The 14,956-nt window shown below is 39.9% G+C and overlaps 1 protein-coding gene across 1 annotated transcript; it reads right to left on the bottom strand.

Annotated features, from left to right (window-relative positions):
* Window positions 1-11,006: 11,006 nt before the first annotated feature.
* On the bottom strand, window positions 11,007-14,729 carry LOC148026977 (triacylglycerol lipase OBL1-like). Its single transcript, XM_087690367.1, has 5 exons — window positions 14,384-14,729; window positions 13,912-14,114; window positions 13,657-13,690; window positions 12,473-13,275; window positions 11,007-11,413 (listed from the first exon to the last, which is right to left on the bottom strand). Exons 1-5 carry the CDS (start codon window positions 14,727-14,729, stop codon window positions 11,156-11,158), a joined length of 1,644 nt encoding a protein of 547 aa, XP_087546493.1. The 3' UTR covers window positions 11,007-11,155.
* Window positions 14,730-14,956: the final 227 nt, after the last annotated feature.

Raw genomic sequence — 14,956 nt, 5'->3', positions numbered from 1 at the left:
GGATTCTTTGAGGGATTCCCCTCTTCCAGCAGGAGAGCCGATGTTAGGTACCATTGTCTTGCGAGACAATGGTGGTACGAGATAGGGGAAGCTCTTGCCTCTCTTGGCAGTGGCAGTTTTTCCTCATGTATTTATGGTGTATCTATTGAAAGAACTTTGTATTTTTAGCATATTTCTAATATGCCTAGAGCTGGTAGGCAATATGTGATGAGAAAAGAAAAATAATTGAAGCTTGTAGGAGTTTTGTAGGAAGAAGATGGGGTAGATGGTCTCTTTGATGGGCTTTCATGCTTAGATACTATGGAAGAACTTTCAGTATTGGTGAAAACTGACAATTAAGAGTTTTCATATGTCTTACAGGTCCATTCTCTAGTGATGTAGTGCGAAATTGCTGATTTCATGCTTCAAGAGAAAATTTTGGGTGTTGCGGATTCTCAGCAAAAATTATTCTTTGCTGACATATTTCAGCAAAAAGAGTTGGATGCTATTGTTTATACACAACAATGTTTGTTTTTAATAGGGTGTTTTCAACAAGGGTTGAAATTTGCAGATTGTAGCAATGAAGCCAGAGTTCAGACAAAATATAAGATAGTTGACAAGAAGGTTAGACCTATTGCAGGACCGCTACCTTTGGACAATGATGAGATGATTAGGAGAGTTGCTATGCAAACTCCTTTACGAGATCCTACAGGTATCAGACATAAGTTTTCAGTTGAGACACTAAAAGAGATGAAGATTGGAACTGAAGATTTTCTGCTTCCAAAAGAGGTGAGATGTTTTGAAGAGATGTTGTGCAGACATGGGAAACCTTTTACTTTTTTCCCACATGAGATTCGATGCGTTGAGCCTAGGGTTGTGATGCCCATGGTTATTTTTACCATTCCGTGTCCCTTGGAATCTATGGCCTATTCCTATTCCTAAGGCTCACTTGTCCAGATTGGTAGAGCTTTTGAATGAGAGGATCATGATGGAAATTCCAGAACTATCTTCAGGTCCATATTCTAATAGATGGTTCATAGTTCCTAAGAAGAATGGGACACTCAGATTCATACAGGACTTACAGCCAGTAAATAGGGTCACTATTCGAAATGCTAGTGCAGGACCTATTGTGGATGAGTTTGCATAAGCTTTTGCTGGACATGCTATCTATTCACTCAGTGATCTTTATTCCAGATATGACCAGTTCCAGCTTGCCCTTGAGAGCAGAGATTTGACTACGATGAAGACACCTTTAGGCCTTGTCTGAATGTGTATGCTTCCACAAGGAGCTACTAATTCGGTTGACCATATGATGAATGGGATTAACAAGGTCTTACGAGATTTTATTCCAGAGCTTACCATGCCTTTCATTGATGATTTACCTATCAAGGGTTGCTTGGAGAAAGAGAAGGATGATTCTTTAGATGATCATGGATGCAGGTTCTTTGTGGCTTCACATACTAGAGATGTTGAGAGGATTCTTTGCAGGCTAGAGGAAGTGAATTTGACCTTGTTGGGGTTGAAATTGATTTTTGAGCCAGAGAGGTTTTGATTTTTGGACATATGTGTGGATATTATGGTAGGAAGCCTTCTCCTGCGAAGGTTGATGCCATAGAAAAGATTGCAGAGACTTATTCTTCTACTTCGGAGGTTCGCATGTTTCTTGGAGCTTGTCTGTTTTATCTTATTTGGATTTCTCATTTTGCTCATATTGCAGATGATGTCTACCAGCTCTTGAGGAAAGGGCAATGTTTTTCTTGGGCAATGAGTCATACTAAATCTATACAGAAATTGAAGAAATTATTGAGAGCTGCTCCAACTCTTCGAAAAATAGATTATGAGTGTGGGAGACCTATTGTTCTTACTGTCAATACTAGTCCTATATCGGCATTGGATGGGTTGTTGGCCAAGATGATGTAGATGGGAATAGGTTTGCTATTTGGTTTGGGGCAAAACTCCTAAATGAGCGGCAACGTAGGTATCCATAGATTAAGAGGGAGCTCTTGGGAATTGTCACGACTCTTAAGAATGACAAAGAGTACTTCATCAGAGCTACTGTGGTGGTTGAGATTGATTGTTTGCCTCTTCTAGGTATGATCACGAGTTGTTCTACTCTAGATATTGCCATGCTTAGGTGGATTGGGTACATAAAATCGATGAATCTTGAGTTCAGGCACATAGCAAGTAAAGACAACCTAGTAGCCGATATGCTTTCATGAGCGAGGTATGATGATATGGATTTTTCTTGCATTGATGATGTTGATGATGGGGCTGATCTTTTAGCCATGCATGCTGATCATATTTGTCATGTGTCTGCTTTGGAAAGCTTTGATGAGTCTTTGTATATAGGAGAGTATTTACAGATTGGTCATTATTTGAGTACCATGTCTAGATAGGATGGATGGACTGATGCAGACTTTAAGAAGATCGGGAGAAAAGCTTATGGTTTCTTCTTGCGAAGTGGGCTACTTTGGAAGCATCCATGAAAGCGAGGAGGACAACCGTTGAGAGTTGTCTGCGATAGAACTTCACAAGTGCAGATCATGAAATTTTTTTATGAAAGTCTTTGGGCTGGACATGGAGCTGTTTGGGAAACCTATAAGAAGATTAAAGAGCGCTATTGGTGGAGAGGCATGTACAGAGATATCTCATAGTTTGTTGAGACATGCCTTGATTGTCAATTGTTCTCTTCAGTGAGGCATAGAGATGAGCTTCATCCTACCTACCTGTTGTGTATTCACTACAAGTGGGTTCTTGATTTGATTACTATGCCTGTTGGTTTATGGCAGATGCACTATATTGTTATGGCACGAGAAGATCTCACAAATCAAGTGGAAGGAAGAGCATTATGGACGAAGTCTACTTCAATGGTTTGTAAGTTTTTGTTGGAGGATGTTATTTGTAGGTGTATTGGAAAAATTACTGCAGATAGAGGTGAGTTGGATGCTGATGAGGCTAGGGAGTTTTTCTCTCGCCTTGGCATTAAACTTGCTTTGACTTCGACATATAATCTAGAAGGCAATGCGAAGAGTGAAAGAGGCCATCTATTGATTGTGAAAACCTTGGCTAAAGCATGCGGTGGACGGGTCAGAGAGTGGCCTAGGTTGTTGTCTTATGCCTTATGGGCTGATCACACTACTCACCTTGTGACTATAGGATATATGCCAGCTGAGTTGATGTATGGGCAGAAGCCAATCATGCCTACAGAGACTTGCACACTTACTTGGAGTGCTTTACTGTGGCAGCAATAAGAGATGTCTAGAGAGGATCTTTTAGCTCTTTCTATTCGTCAATTGGAAAGAAGATATGAAGACATTGAAAGAGCAATTCAAAAGTTCAAAGAGGCCAGAATTCGCAATAAAGACCGATTTGATAGCAAACACAAATTGAGACCTATAGAGATTGAGGAGGGAGATTGGGTGTTGGTCTATGATAGTAGTGTAGAAAACCAATATAGTGCTATTCGCAAGGTTTCGAGACGATGGTTTGGGCCTTATTTGGTGCAGCATGTCCATGACAATGCTACATATTCCTTGGCAAAGATTGATGATACGGTCTTGCAAATTCCGATTGCAGGGAAGAGAATCAAATTATTCAAGAGAAGAATGATGCAACTGTGGACAAGATCAAGTCACGGTGAGGAGGACCGACCTACAACTTATAACATCCATGTAGCAAGGCAATCCTATCTTATTGGTAGGGAAGGAGAGGTGACTCTGAGACAAGGACCACAAAGAAGGAAACAACTGTGGGGAGTGACAGGCTATCTATCCTCATTCGATGCTGTTACTTCCACTATGCACTGCTTAATGAATTCTTTTGGAGTTTTATTCCAAGAGATGAAGTGAAGGATACTAAAGGCTTTCTTGAATGCAAGATCAAACTAATATATGGAAACAAGTCACAACAGGAGTGAACTTACTCTTTTGTTGAATTTAACAAAGGAAGTTCAACGCTCCTTTTATATTTGTGCTTTGAAGAGTGATAAGTTGATGTTTCAAGCATAAGGCCATTGAACAATCATATGCTTGATTTTATAAATGCCTCATGATGATTCTTTCAATTATGACAATGTGTCTCCTCATGAAACCTATCTTATCATGCTCGTGCTTCTAATTGTATTACCATTTTCATCATCAATATGTCTTGGCCTCCACGATCCACCTAAAACAGATCACCTTGGACCAGTCCACCTAATGCACCATCATCATTAATTAATCAAGTCACATCATCATTATCATCATTGAAGTTAGCAAAGGAGGTAACAATATCGATAGCATCATTACTATAAATGGCAAAGGAAGAAAACTGCAATAAACTCCCATCCCGTGAAGCATCCCTGTGGCGAGTGACTTGTTGAATATCGATAATTGGTCATGATGGGAAGGAAAAGATGGAGTGGACGATGGTGTTTACTCCTGCTCTTCTCTACTCGCCCAGATCACTTATTCGTCATGGCATGCTGCCGTGATGGTTGCCGAGGAGATGAGCGCTGCTTAACTCCATCTCTATCCCTTCTTCATGACGGCTACAATGCGTTATTAGTGTCTCAGCCAGTCGTTCTGATCGCTGCAAGGCATGGAAAACGACGACGATTATCGCAGAAAACTGACTGACGATGTGATTTAGTGTCTCAGCCAGTCGTTTTGATCGCTGCAAGGCATGGAAAACGACGACGATTATCGCAGAAAACTGACTGACGATGATCACAGACTCATAATTAATGAGAATAAAGCGGCTGATAATGGCGATTTGATAACGTCGATGGAGCTGCAGTTCAATGACTGATCGTTCCTTTTAAACCTTTAGGATTTTTAATGGACATTGTATCCAAAGGATATCCTATTCCTAACATTGTGTCTATAAAGAAACCTTGGTCGACTTTGATAATGTCAAGAAGACACTTCATAATGAGGTGGGATTGGTGTGCTTGACAAGTGCCCTGTGAGGTAGTATGGTAAGAGAAAAAGAACACTTATGAAAATAATGACACAATTGCATTATAAGGCAATAATATCAGAGTGTAAGGTGGTATAAGTGGTTCCCAAGTGGACTTCATGATTTTGTTCTACATCTTCTTGAAGAATGTGCTTTTCTTCAATTAGAACTTAGTTAGGTAAACTATGTGCACTTCTTATCTTCTTAAAGGATGTGATTTTCGTCTTTAGTTGGGTAAACTATGTGTACTTCTTATCTAGGAGAGAAATAATAAGTGCAAGGATTACAAAATGAGGTTTGAAAGATGCTGTTATAACTTGTGTGAGGATTAACTTTAAGCTATGAGCCACATGCAAGACAAAACTTAGTGGCACTACAAGAGATGAAAGGAATTGCGATGCTAGATTTCAACATCATTTCATGGGGCCGATGTAGCTGCTAGTAAGCCCATTAGTATGCACACCAATATGCTCATTGATATAGCCTCCCATGTATATTGACATCAGCTGTATTGATGTAGTTTTAAAAGAAGGTATCAACAATCATATCGACATGATACCAATGGCTATTCCAACACACGTAAAAATACAAATAGGTGAAAGTTTCCCCTCTCTACTCATTTTCAACGTCATCAAACTTGAGGCAAGTTTCCAATCCTTCATTCTTTTGTTGTTTATTTCAATTTCTTATGTATATTGTGTTTCTTTCTTGCATCTCAATGCAATGTAGGTGGTTAGGGAGAGTATTTTTTTTAAAAAAAGTATTTATTTAGTTATTAGAATGGTTAGATAAATAAATATACATACATACATACATACATACATACATACATACACACATACATATAAAAAGTTAAATGAAGATAGTAAATTTTTAATAGTTTTATTTATTGGTGTTAAGAAAAATTTCCATTGTAAGGTGCATTTTTTAAATTATTATATTTTCTTATATGCATAGTTGGATTGTCATGTGCATGAGAATGGATGCTCATACGATTGTCTATATGGACGTTGTCGTATTGCTGCGCATTCGAGGTGTGAAAAACCACCCAAAAGTTGTGCGTGTGATTTGATACTTTGTACATATTTAGTTGTTGTGTTTGTACTTTTGTTCTGCGTAGGTAATAAAGTGAAGAAGGGTTTGGAGCAAGAGGAACTTATCAATAATGCTCTAATTGGCATGCCTTACCAAGTGGTCAATCAATTTAGACGAGAAGGTTTTGATCAACAGTTCACAGGAGTTTCGCATTATGCTTAATGGAGAATCAGGGTGATAAGTATGAGTATATGTGGGAATCTCATGACTTCTTTGAGAAGATGAAGTGGGGCAAGTGGTTGCAGAAGAACTTGTTCGCCGACTTGGTCGAGAGAAATGCTAACACGTAAACTGGCCAGCCAAGAGCAACGGATTCAAGTGCAAGAATGCATTTGAGATGTTACAAATTCATGGAGAAGAGCCTTTATGGAGGATTTCTATGAGGCCCGATTTACTCAAGTTGATGGGCACATTGTTGGCTTGTTTTGATATATTTGATAGTTATAGAGGTTCTCATGCTGCAGATTATGTGTAAAAGAATCTATTTGAAAATCTGATTAAACATCCTAAAGTTTATTCCTGAAATAAATCGGCAATCGGACTCAGAATATTTGGAAAGCTGAGAATAGTCAGCGCAAAGAGGCGGGCTCAACAGCATCAACTGCTGTTTTGGTAGGGCTGTTTTTAGGAGGACAGAAAAAGAAAAAGCTAATTTGGAGGCGAGAGTGCGGGACGGACAGGGAGACGAGGAATACACACACAGACATTTGGGTTTTGGGGGGGATTCATTATTCGTGGGCTCAATGAGGTTTTCAGTACCTCAATTCATGTTGCTTATCCTCAAGGTCAAGTAGGAAGACACTCTCCGCAGGATCAGATTATTGTGATTTCTCCGCAGGATCAGATTATTGTGATGTGGCTACAGAAGGGTGCCGAATTCAATGCGTAAAGAACAAGAGGAAGAGACATCATGAAAAACGAAACTGAGGTAACAGAGGTGACAGAGGATAGAAGGATCGCTTTCCTTTTGTTTTTATGGATGATACTTTACTACCAGTGATCATCAGTGGAGGTTGAATGAGCAGTCATGCTAGTGTAGAAATCGATGCATCTAGAGAGTTTAGCAAAGACACCCAGATGTTGGAGACAGTCTTCACACGGCTATTCTCAGGCCTCCGAAAGTAATACATTCGGGATCCCTCCCAATGGTGGGATAATCGGAGCAACAAAGCCAACCCACGATCTCCAGACTTCAAGCACAAAATCACCCAAGAGCCCTGTGAATTGATGGCCGTTACAATCCACCTTGGATTTGAGATGAGCTGATACAGAAAGGACTAAAAGATAAGGATCCAGTGCAGCGATTGATGAACAGGTGACCCATGTCAAGACGATTGTTAGTAAGGGTTGCTATCAGAACATTGTGGCTACTCTGAAGGCTTGTTCCAAGCTCAAGGATTTGTCCCGAGGCACTAGACTATTTGCTGATAATCAGCAACGCGGGTTATTGAGAAAGAGTTCCTATGTAGGGAACGCTTTAATCAGTATGTATGCAAAATGCGATGCCTTTTCAAAAAGCGCAAGAAGAGCTTGACAACCTTCCAGTTCGAAACGTAGTTTCTTGGTCTATGCTAATTGCAGGATTGTCTCAACATGGGCTGGGTGAGAAATAACTGAACTGCTTCGATGAGATGCAATGTGAAAGCCTTTGTCCAGATGCAGTTACCTTTACTTATACCTTGATGGACCGTGGCAGGAGCTAAAGACACAGAGAAACCACTGTCGACTGTGACAGAAGTTAAGGACTTGGAAGCACAGGCGTTCATTACTACACAACACTTATGAATCAAAAGGATGCCAATCACACTTGAAGGAATCCTGAATCTGGCTGCAATCTGGTAGCAAAGGTGATGCTAATATACTGTATGCACAAGATACTGATCATGCGGAGGAGTATGGGGTACACATACATGATGGGTGTGTTACATGATACGTCACAATAGTCAATAAGGCATGTATAACCTTTAGCAGAGTCTCTCTGAAGAATTCTGCCTTCAACGCAGAAGTGCATGCATCCCTAGGCTTTGCAGTCGAGATCAAGATGTTAAATTCCCACAGCAGTTAGCTTGGATGGTTATATGAACATTGCCATGGAAAAAACAGAGGAATATGTAAATGGACAACTAAAGAACAAATATGGTGATGCTTTCATAAGAGGCAATAATGTTCTTCATATCAGTACTTCAAAAAGAACAATGAGTGAAGGAGCTTGAGTTCAGAAGTGTTGTATAGTGGAGAAAAACTAATGAAAATAAATCGTGTATGGATGACATATTTGTTTGTTCCTTGTGCCCTCAATGAACAAGGCTCTACTTGTATTATTCTACCTGCTGAATGTCAGTACTTGTGTCGTGTTAGATGTAACCTACAATCTGCTTTGCCACTGAATATCAGTTTGTTGGAGAACTTATAGTTTTTTTCTGGTGTACTGAATTAAAAAAAAACATACAAGGTTTCTATGGCATGACTAAGTTTATGAAGAAAAAGACCGTAGTATGTCACTTAAAATCGTGGGATTGAAGCTACTGTGCTGGAAACAGATACTCTGCAGTGAACCCCAATATATATAGCTACTTACATGCAGGCATCTTGGTTGACACAGGATCTGACTCCGTCTGTGCTGCATCTTTAAAGTTAAGATATTGTGACTTCTTGGTAGAGAATAGCTATATTTACTTGAGCTGCAACTAGCACTTTTTGATATCGTCTTGAGTGGCAGCCATTGTGTCAGTCTCGTTGGAAGCTTCGCAGATCTATTATTGCTCACAAATCCACTCATCTTGTTTATTTGTATGATTGATCTTCTATCCTGAAAATAGTCAAGGTCCTCTGTGGTTGCGACATTGCTTTCAAAACCCTTCGACAACGTAGTGGTAGTAGTTCTTTGTGTATGACTTCCTTACATAGTCAATAAGCTTTTAGAAGGTGTTATTAATAGAAGTTTTGACTTGGAGGGGCTTTCTCTCAGTACACCACGTACCACTCATATGTCTTCACCAAGGGATCTTCATGCCCCATGCTAGGGGTTTCTTGGAGAGCAAGGATTAGATGTGCTACTAACACGCACACAACATTGACTTTTATATAGTATATTTATAGAACTTTTATGTTATTTTATGTATGTGGCTTTGCACTAGATGTTTAGGTGCACTACACTTTCAAAATGTACTATATTCTTTTCATAATATAATATACATTTGGCAAACAACTACTCTATGTCCTAGAGGATAATAGACATGGACATCAAGGATGCAAAGGGCTTTGTTTTGCACTTGTTAGTATATATGTTGGTATGATTTTCTACACATTAAAATAAATGCCAATATAAGTATTGCTTATAGCAATGCTTTTTCCAAAAAAATTCGATGCAAATATCAACCTGCTCATGCCAACAGTCATATTAGAGCACATTTTGATGGCAGGGATTGCCATTTTAAACCATTTTTGCATGTACTTTTGTCAAAGACTTCACCAATATACCCTTCATATGTTGTAGTATGGTGCCAAAAAGTGAGTAGAGAGGTTAGTGTCATGTAAACTAGATAATGATAAGAAAGGAATAAATGAGATTATAAAGAATATGTAGTTTCTGAAGTAATGGCGAGAGATTGGATGACAAGGAGGAACTTATATTGAAAAATTAGATCAACATAGTTGTAGATGTTTAGTCCTTTTAATGTGTTGTTGAGGACTACATGAGATGTTTTCCCATTATCTCAACATCTCGAGTGATCTAATAGAAACTTTCATCATTGCAATTAAGGTTGAAGGCCTCTCCATTTTCCCATTCTATCAATATCTCAAATGATAGTGGTAGCATTTTCAATGATTGTGACTAATGTTGAAGGCCACTATGTTGCATCAAGCAAGTTGACCCATATATATAGTAGTACTTCTCTTAGTCAAGTAATGTTTGCTCACTATTAGCCATGCTCCCTTAGTTATAAACTTATCATGTGTTGGGGACACTTGGGTTCAAATTAAAGATAGCTTGCTCCTTCTGGGTCTTGGATACTTGTGTGTGTGTGTGTGGGGGGGGGGGGGGGGAGGGATGATGTGAAACAATAACTTCTTGAGGTGTTGGAGTGAAATTATAGTGGAAACATCTTGTGAGAGAGCAAGATAATTGAGGCAATTTGTGAGTTCTACCTAGTCACTTCTTATCATGGTTTTAAACAATATGTTGTGTATTACTACATTATGGATTCCTCCCTATCTCCAAGAAAAAGAAAAATCAAGCAAATTCCTTATAAATGAAGGAATGTAGATGCACATCTTTATGGAGTCAAAATGCTACACAATGTGAGGTGAAAAGCTATTTATTTAGTCTAGACTGACCATCCATGAACTATGAATGAATTAATAAGGTAGCACAATAGGTCATAAATTTTGTCAAAGTAAAGAGATATGGACATGAAAGTGTATATTACAAATTATTCATGCCCCTACATTATGGAGTTTGTAATCAAGAAACCCAAAAGTAGAATAATTCTCACACTCCTTGCACATTAGATATGTAAGTATGTTGCACAAAGATGTAATAATTTCTAATGACTTTGGGGGGGGGGGGGGGGATGTAGTCACTTAAAAGTATGTGAATATATCACATGGGTTCAACAAGAGTGAATTTTATGATACGTTTCACACATTTTTTTTGCATATCATATGATATCATTTGAAAGGGTTATTTATCCTTGCACAAAACCCATTCCATTCTATTAATGAAAATTCCACAAATAAATGGGTTTTAAAAATAGGCATTGAATGTAGACAATATAGAAAATTTTGATATAGTGAACCCTTGAGGATAGCCCTAATCAAAAGGCAGATTATGTAGTGATTCTATCTCACCAACAAAGTGCATGCATGCACATGTTAACAACATTTCTATCACTTACAAAAAACCATTATTTTATTAGCCTTTATTGTAGGTGATGGCCCAAAGCAAGAAACATCCATTCAAAGTTGATGGCCCTAAGTGAAAAAGTTACATGAATCAAGATCTCATATTTTACTAGTACAAGGCACACATGCACCCATCAACAAGGAAACCATCAATTTTTCATATCTCTAAGAAATGATGGACCTAATGGAGCATCATTCACATAGTTTATAGGACAATGATCTTGCACCCACATAACCATCAATTTTTCACATCACTAAGAGTTGATGGACCTAACCGAATAGCATTCACATAGTTTACGAGACAATGATCTGAAACACCTGGCAACATGAAACTGAACAACCGCATTATAGTCTCAAAAATGGTCTCTTGGAATCCATCGCCATAAAACATCCTTAGTAATATCAAGCCTTGCCAAAACTCCCAAATTGAATAGAGCCACATTTGGGACACAAATAGTGGAGAAAAGAAGTTCTTGTTTGGTGCTGACTGCATTACCTAAAAAAAGTCAAGTTATATAGTTAGGAAACACATTAAAAAGTCCCTTTTTAGTTTGAACAAGTTGTTTATGCAATGAAATCACACAACACTAAGATTTGTTGTGATTCTTAAATTGAGTGATACACCATTGACCAACATTTTGGCTCCTCTTTCATAGAAAAAAGCATAGTTTTAAGGGATTTAAAGAAAACAATGTAAACTAGGCATGCATGCCACTTTAAAGTCATAAAAAAGCTCGACCCTTTTACAAGAATGCCCATTGTGATTACTTATCTAGAAGAATAAACACCCTAGTTTCTAGATTGTGGGGGAGTCATGTGCTATTTTACTAGGCATTTTGGGTAAATTTTGGTTTGGATTACCACGGTAAGAGTCAGTTTGGGTTTCCTATCTTGCACTACCTCCTCCCTTTGTCCTTCTACACTTAACACAAGCCCACATCTAGCAACTACTAGTAAGTGCCCCATGACAAGAAGTTTTACTGAAACATTCCTTTGCAAATCCTTGAGGTTGGGCCATTGATATATAGTTGTCCTTAAGGCCAAACTCATGTGAAGAATGGGGACATCAATTTACAGTGCATGGACTCAAGTACGCATGTTTGAAATCCTTTTCTTGAAATTGTACTTTAGTCTTCATTGAGGCCAACAACTATAGTGATGATACTTCTACATGCTTGGGGACCTTGGAATGCTACGAGGAGGAGCTACTAAGCATGAACGTACCGTCAATGTCAATATTGGGACTCCCAAGCAATGATTGATGATGGATTTTAAATGGTATGCTATTTGCTTGGTTTGTGACTGATTTCATTCAGGCTTAAAAGCATGGGGGTGGTGGTTTTTTGAAATAGTTCATTTGTTATTTGGGTTTGCAAATAGACGGTTCTATCAATGACAAGTATGAAAATTGCGTCGGATGAATGTTATCATTGTGAACCTAAGGAATCAGGATGCCTCAAGGTGAATCACTCTATCCCTAACCACACCATCGAGGGAAAATTGACAAATTATTATCATTATTATGGAAAAAGAAACAGGCAGGAAAAATACCCACCCATTTTCTATAGAAGCAGTCGTAGTAGACGCACCATAGCCCACAATGCTTGAAGCCAAAGATGGCATCGTCGAAGGGCACGCGAGGCACCATATCACTGCAGTAGACGATGCGGTAGTATTGGACATTCCAGGCTGCCATGCCCCTGTTCATGAAGCGGGCGAAGGCCCCGTCACCCACCCGCGGCTGCCCAAAAGTGTGGATCGCAGAGAGCCTGTGCAGCAGCACATCATCGGCAGCTACCTCCATGCCCATCTGCTTGCTCTTCCTAAACATCAAGAGTCCCGCAAACAGCACCGCCAGGGCCCCTCCCATGCTGTGCCCTGTGATCACAAGCATTGCATCCTTGTGCCGCTGCAGCAATCCCCCCAGGTCTCGGCTGATCGTGTCAAACGCCAGGCACCGGCGGTCGCCCACCAATGGCGGTAGCTCTGCTGCTGCAATATTGTGATTGGGACATTCCCTGTCATCATGATGACCCCCCACGAGGCCTGTCAATGTTGGCAAATGCGTCATGCCAGGGAGGTTCTGATCCTGTGATCCCCCCTTCGTGAAGGCGCAGTTGTCTGTGAACCTTGCCAACGATTCCTCCTCCCCCCTGTTCGCCAGCCCAAGTGCTTCCAGGAAGCCGATGTGGACCCTGCCCAGCTCAGGAGCAACCTCGTACCATGAGAAATCTAAGTCCACGCACCAGGCATTCGCATTGAATGGCTCTGTGCCTCGAAATGCCAAAACCACCAGTTTTGCATCCTCGGGCTTGTCTGAGAATGTAAAGGCTTTGGTTGTATGGGACTGTGTACGGTCTGCAGGAGAAGTTCAGCAACCTCAGAACAATCAGCAAAAATCATGATGAACAGACACACAGACAGTGATTTCGCGATATATTAACTGCATCAAAATGGTGCAACGTTAGTCCAATGTGATACATGAAGCTGCACAACAATGTCACTGATGGTGGTCAAAGCTGTGATGCATCAACTGCTTACAAATTTCACTAGATGTGACACACGAACTCCATACAAATGCTACTCGGGTTTCATTGCGATATGCAGAAGCACTGCATAAAGATGTTACTTGGGGTCAATTATTGTTCTCATATATCAACTGCATGATAGACCATGTTGCTTGGGTTCAAGTTGGTAAAAAAGAATTGGCTTGTCACACAGTTCAGGGATGAGAAGTACCATTCCAGCAGCTGTAAAATTCTTGGAAACACATCTGCATGCACACAAAAATTTGATGTGATTCTCATCAGACTCGCATACAGAGTAGAGCAAACTTACTCAGATTAACAAGGATGTAGGACTTCATGTACACACACTCAAGTTATTATTCCTGATGGCTATATTGCACACATAATCTGATTGACCCTTCAAATATTGCCTAAGAGAGGAATTTTACCGGACAGTACATTACATGATGTTAACTAGATTGCTTACATTCCACTGGTTGGTCAACACATCTTTCTGCACAGCTTGTGACTCGTATGCCAGCTTGGATGCCATGATACACAGGTCAGCACAACTCTTCGAATTGAAATCGTCGAACTTTGCTGATGGATCTAGAAGACCCAGCCTTGGGTCCAGCCAACCCACAGCCGAATAATAGGATGTTGAATCTTTTGGAGGGAACCATATGATACCTTCCAAGATAATAGGCCAGACCAACAGTCAGGTAATATAACAGCATTTGGGAATCAATATTAAATTGCATCTCTGATAGTTAGTTAGGAGTTGATGATATCAGTTACTCAAATGGAAGAGCAGCATACGAACTGCAAAGAGCTACTTAGACCTTAGGAATGTAAATATAAGAACCGATGCAGTTACTGCAATGAGATGCCTTATCTTTAATTTGTAGATTGATCATCAGTGAAAGCTGTGTGACGTTTCATTGTGGTACAAGATGTACCTTGGAAAAACATGAGCTTGAAAAAGATGCCAAGGAAACCACCATTGAAGGAGTAGAAGTTGAGAAACCATTCAACAATGGCACCAAGCAGGCGCAAAGGGAACCGAAGACAATGGAGGAGCCAAATGATGATGATGGAGAGCCTGACTTGCCATGTGCCTGCAAGCTTGCAAGCCAGCTCTGCAGAATCGGATCTCAACATCCCGTCAGGCACCCCTTCATGGAAGGGAGACAAGGCCTTCCATGTCTTCCTCCATGGCCCCATTTCAGTTATAAGCTTGGAAGGCCGATTCACGCCATCATCAGATACATTGTTGCCCTCAAAATTATTACTGTGTCCCTCCATGACCTCTAACGACTATTGCCTAGTATTGATAGTTTGATCCAAGAGATTCCCCAGCTTACAGGGCTAAGAAGGTGGATGATGTAGAGCAACTGTCTTGAGTTGGTGATTAAGTGGCCTTGTAACAATGTTGAGCTGGTAATAAACAATTGCTGTCCATTCTCTGGGGAAGAAAAACAAAAAGAATAAACAATTGTTGTCCTTCAATGTCTATCAATCGATCACTCTCA

Source organism: Lygodium microphyllum, chromosome 13, assembly GCF_053477565.2.
Source record: "Lygodium microphyllum isolate KBCC chromosome 13, Lygodium_microphyllum_v1.1.10, whole genome shotgun sequence".
In the NCBI taxonomy this organism is placed as follows: Eukaryota; Viridiplantae; Streptophyta; class Polypodiopsida; order Schizaeales; family Lygodiaceae; genus Lygodium; species Lygodium microphyllum.
Note: the sequence above shows the minus strand (reverse complement) of the source record. Positions and strands in the feature narration are given on the sequence as shown.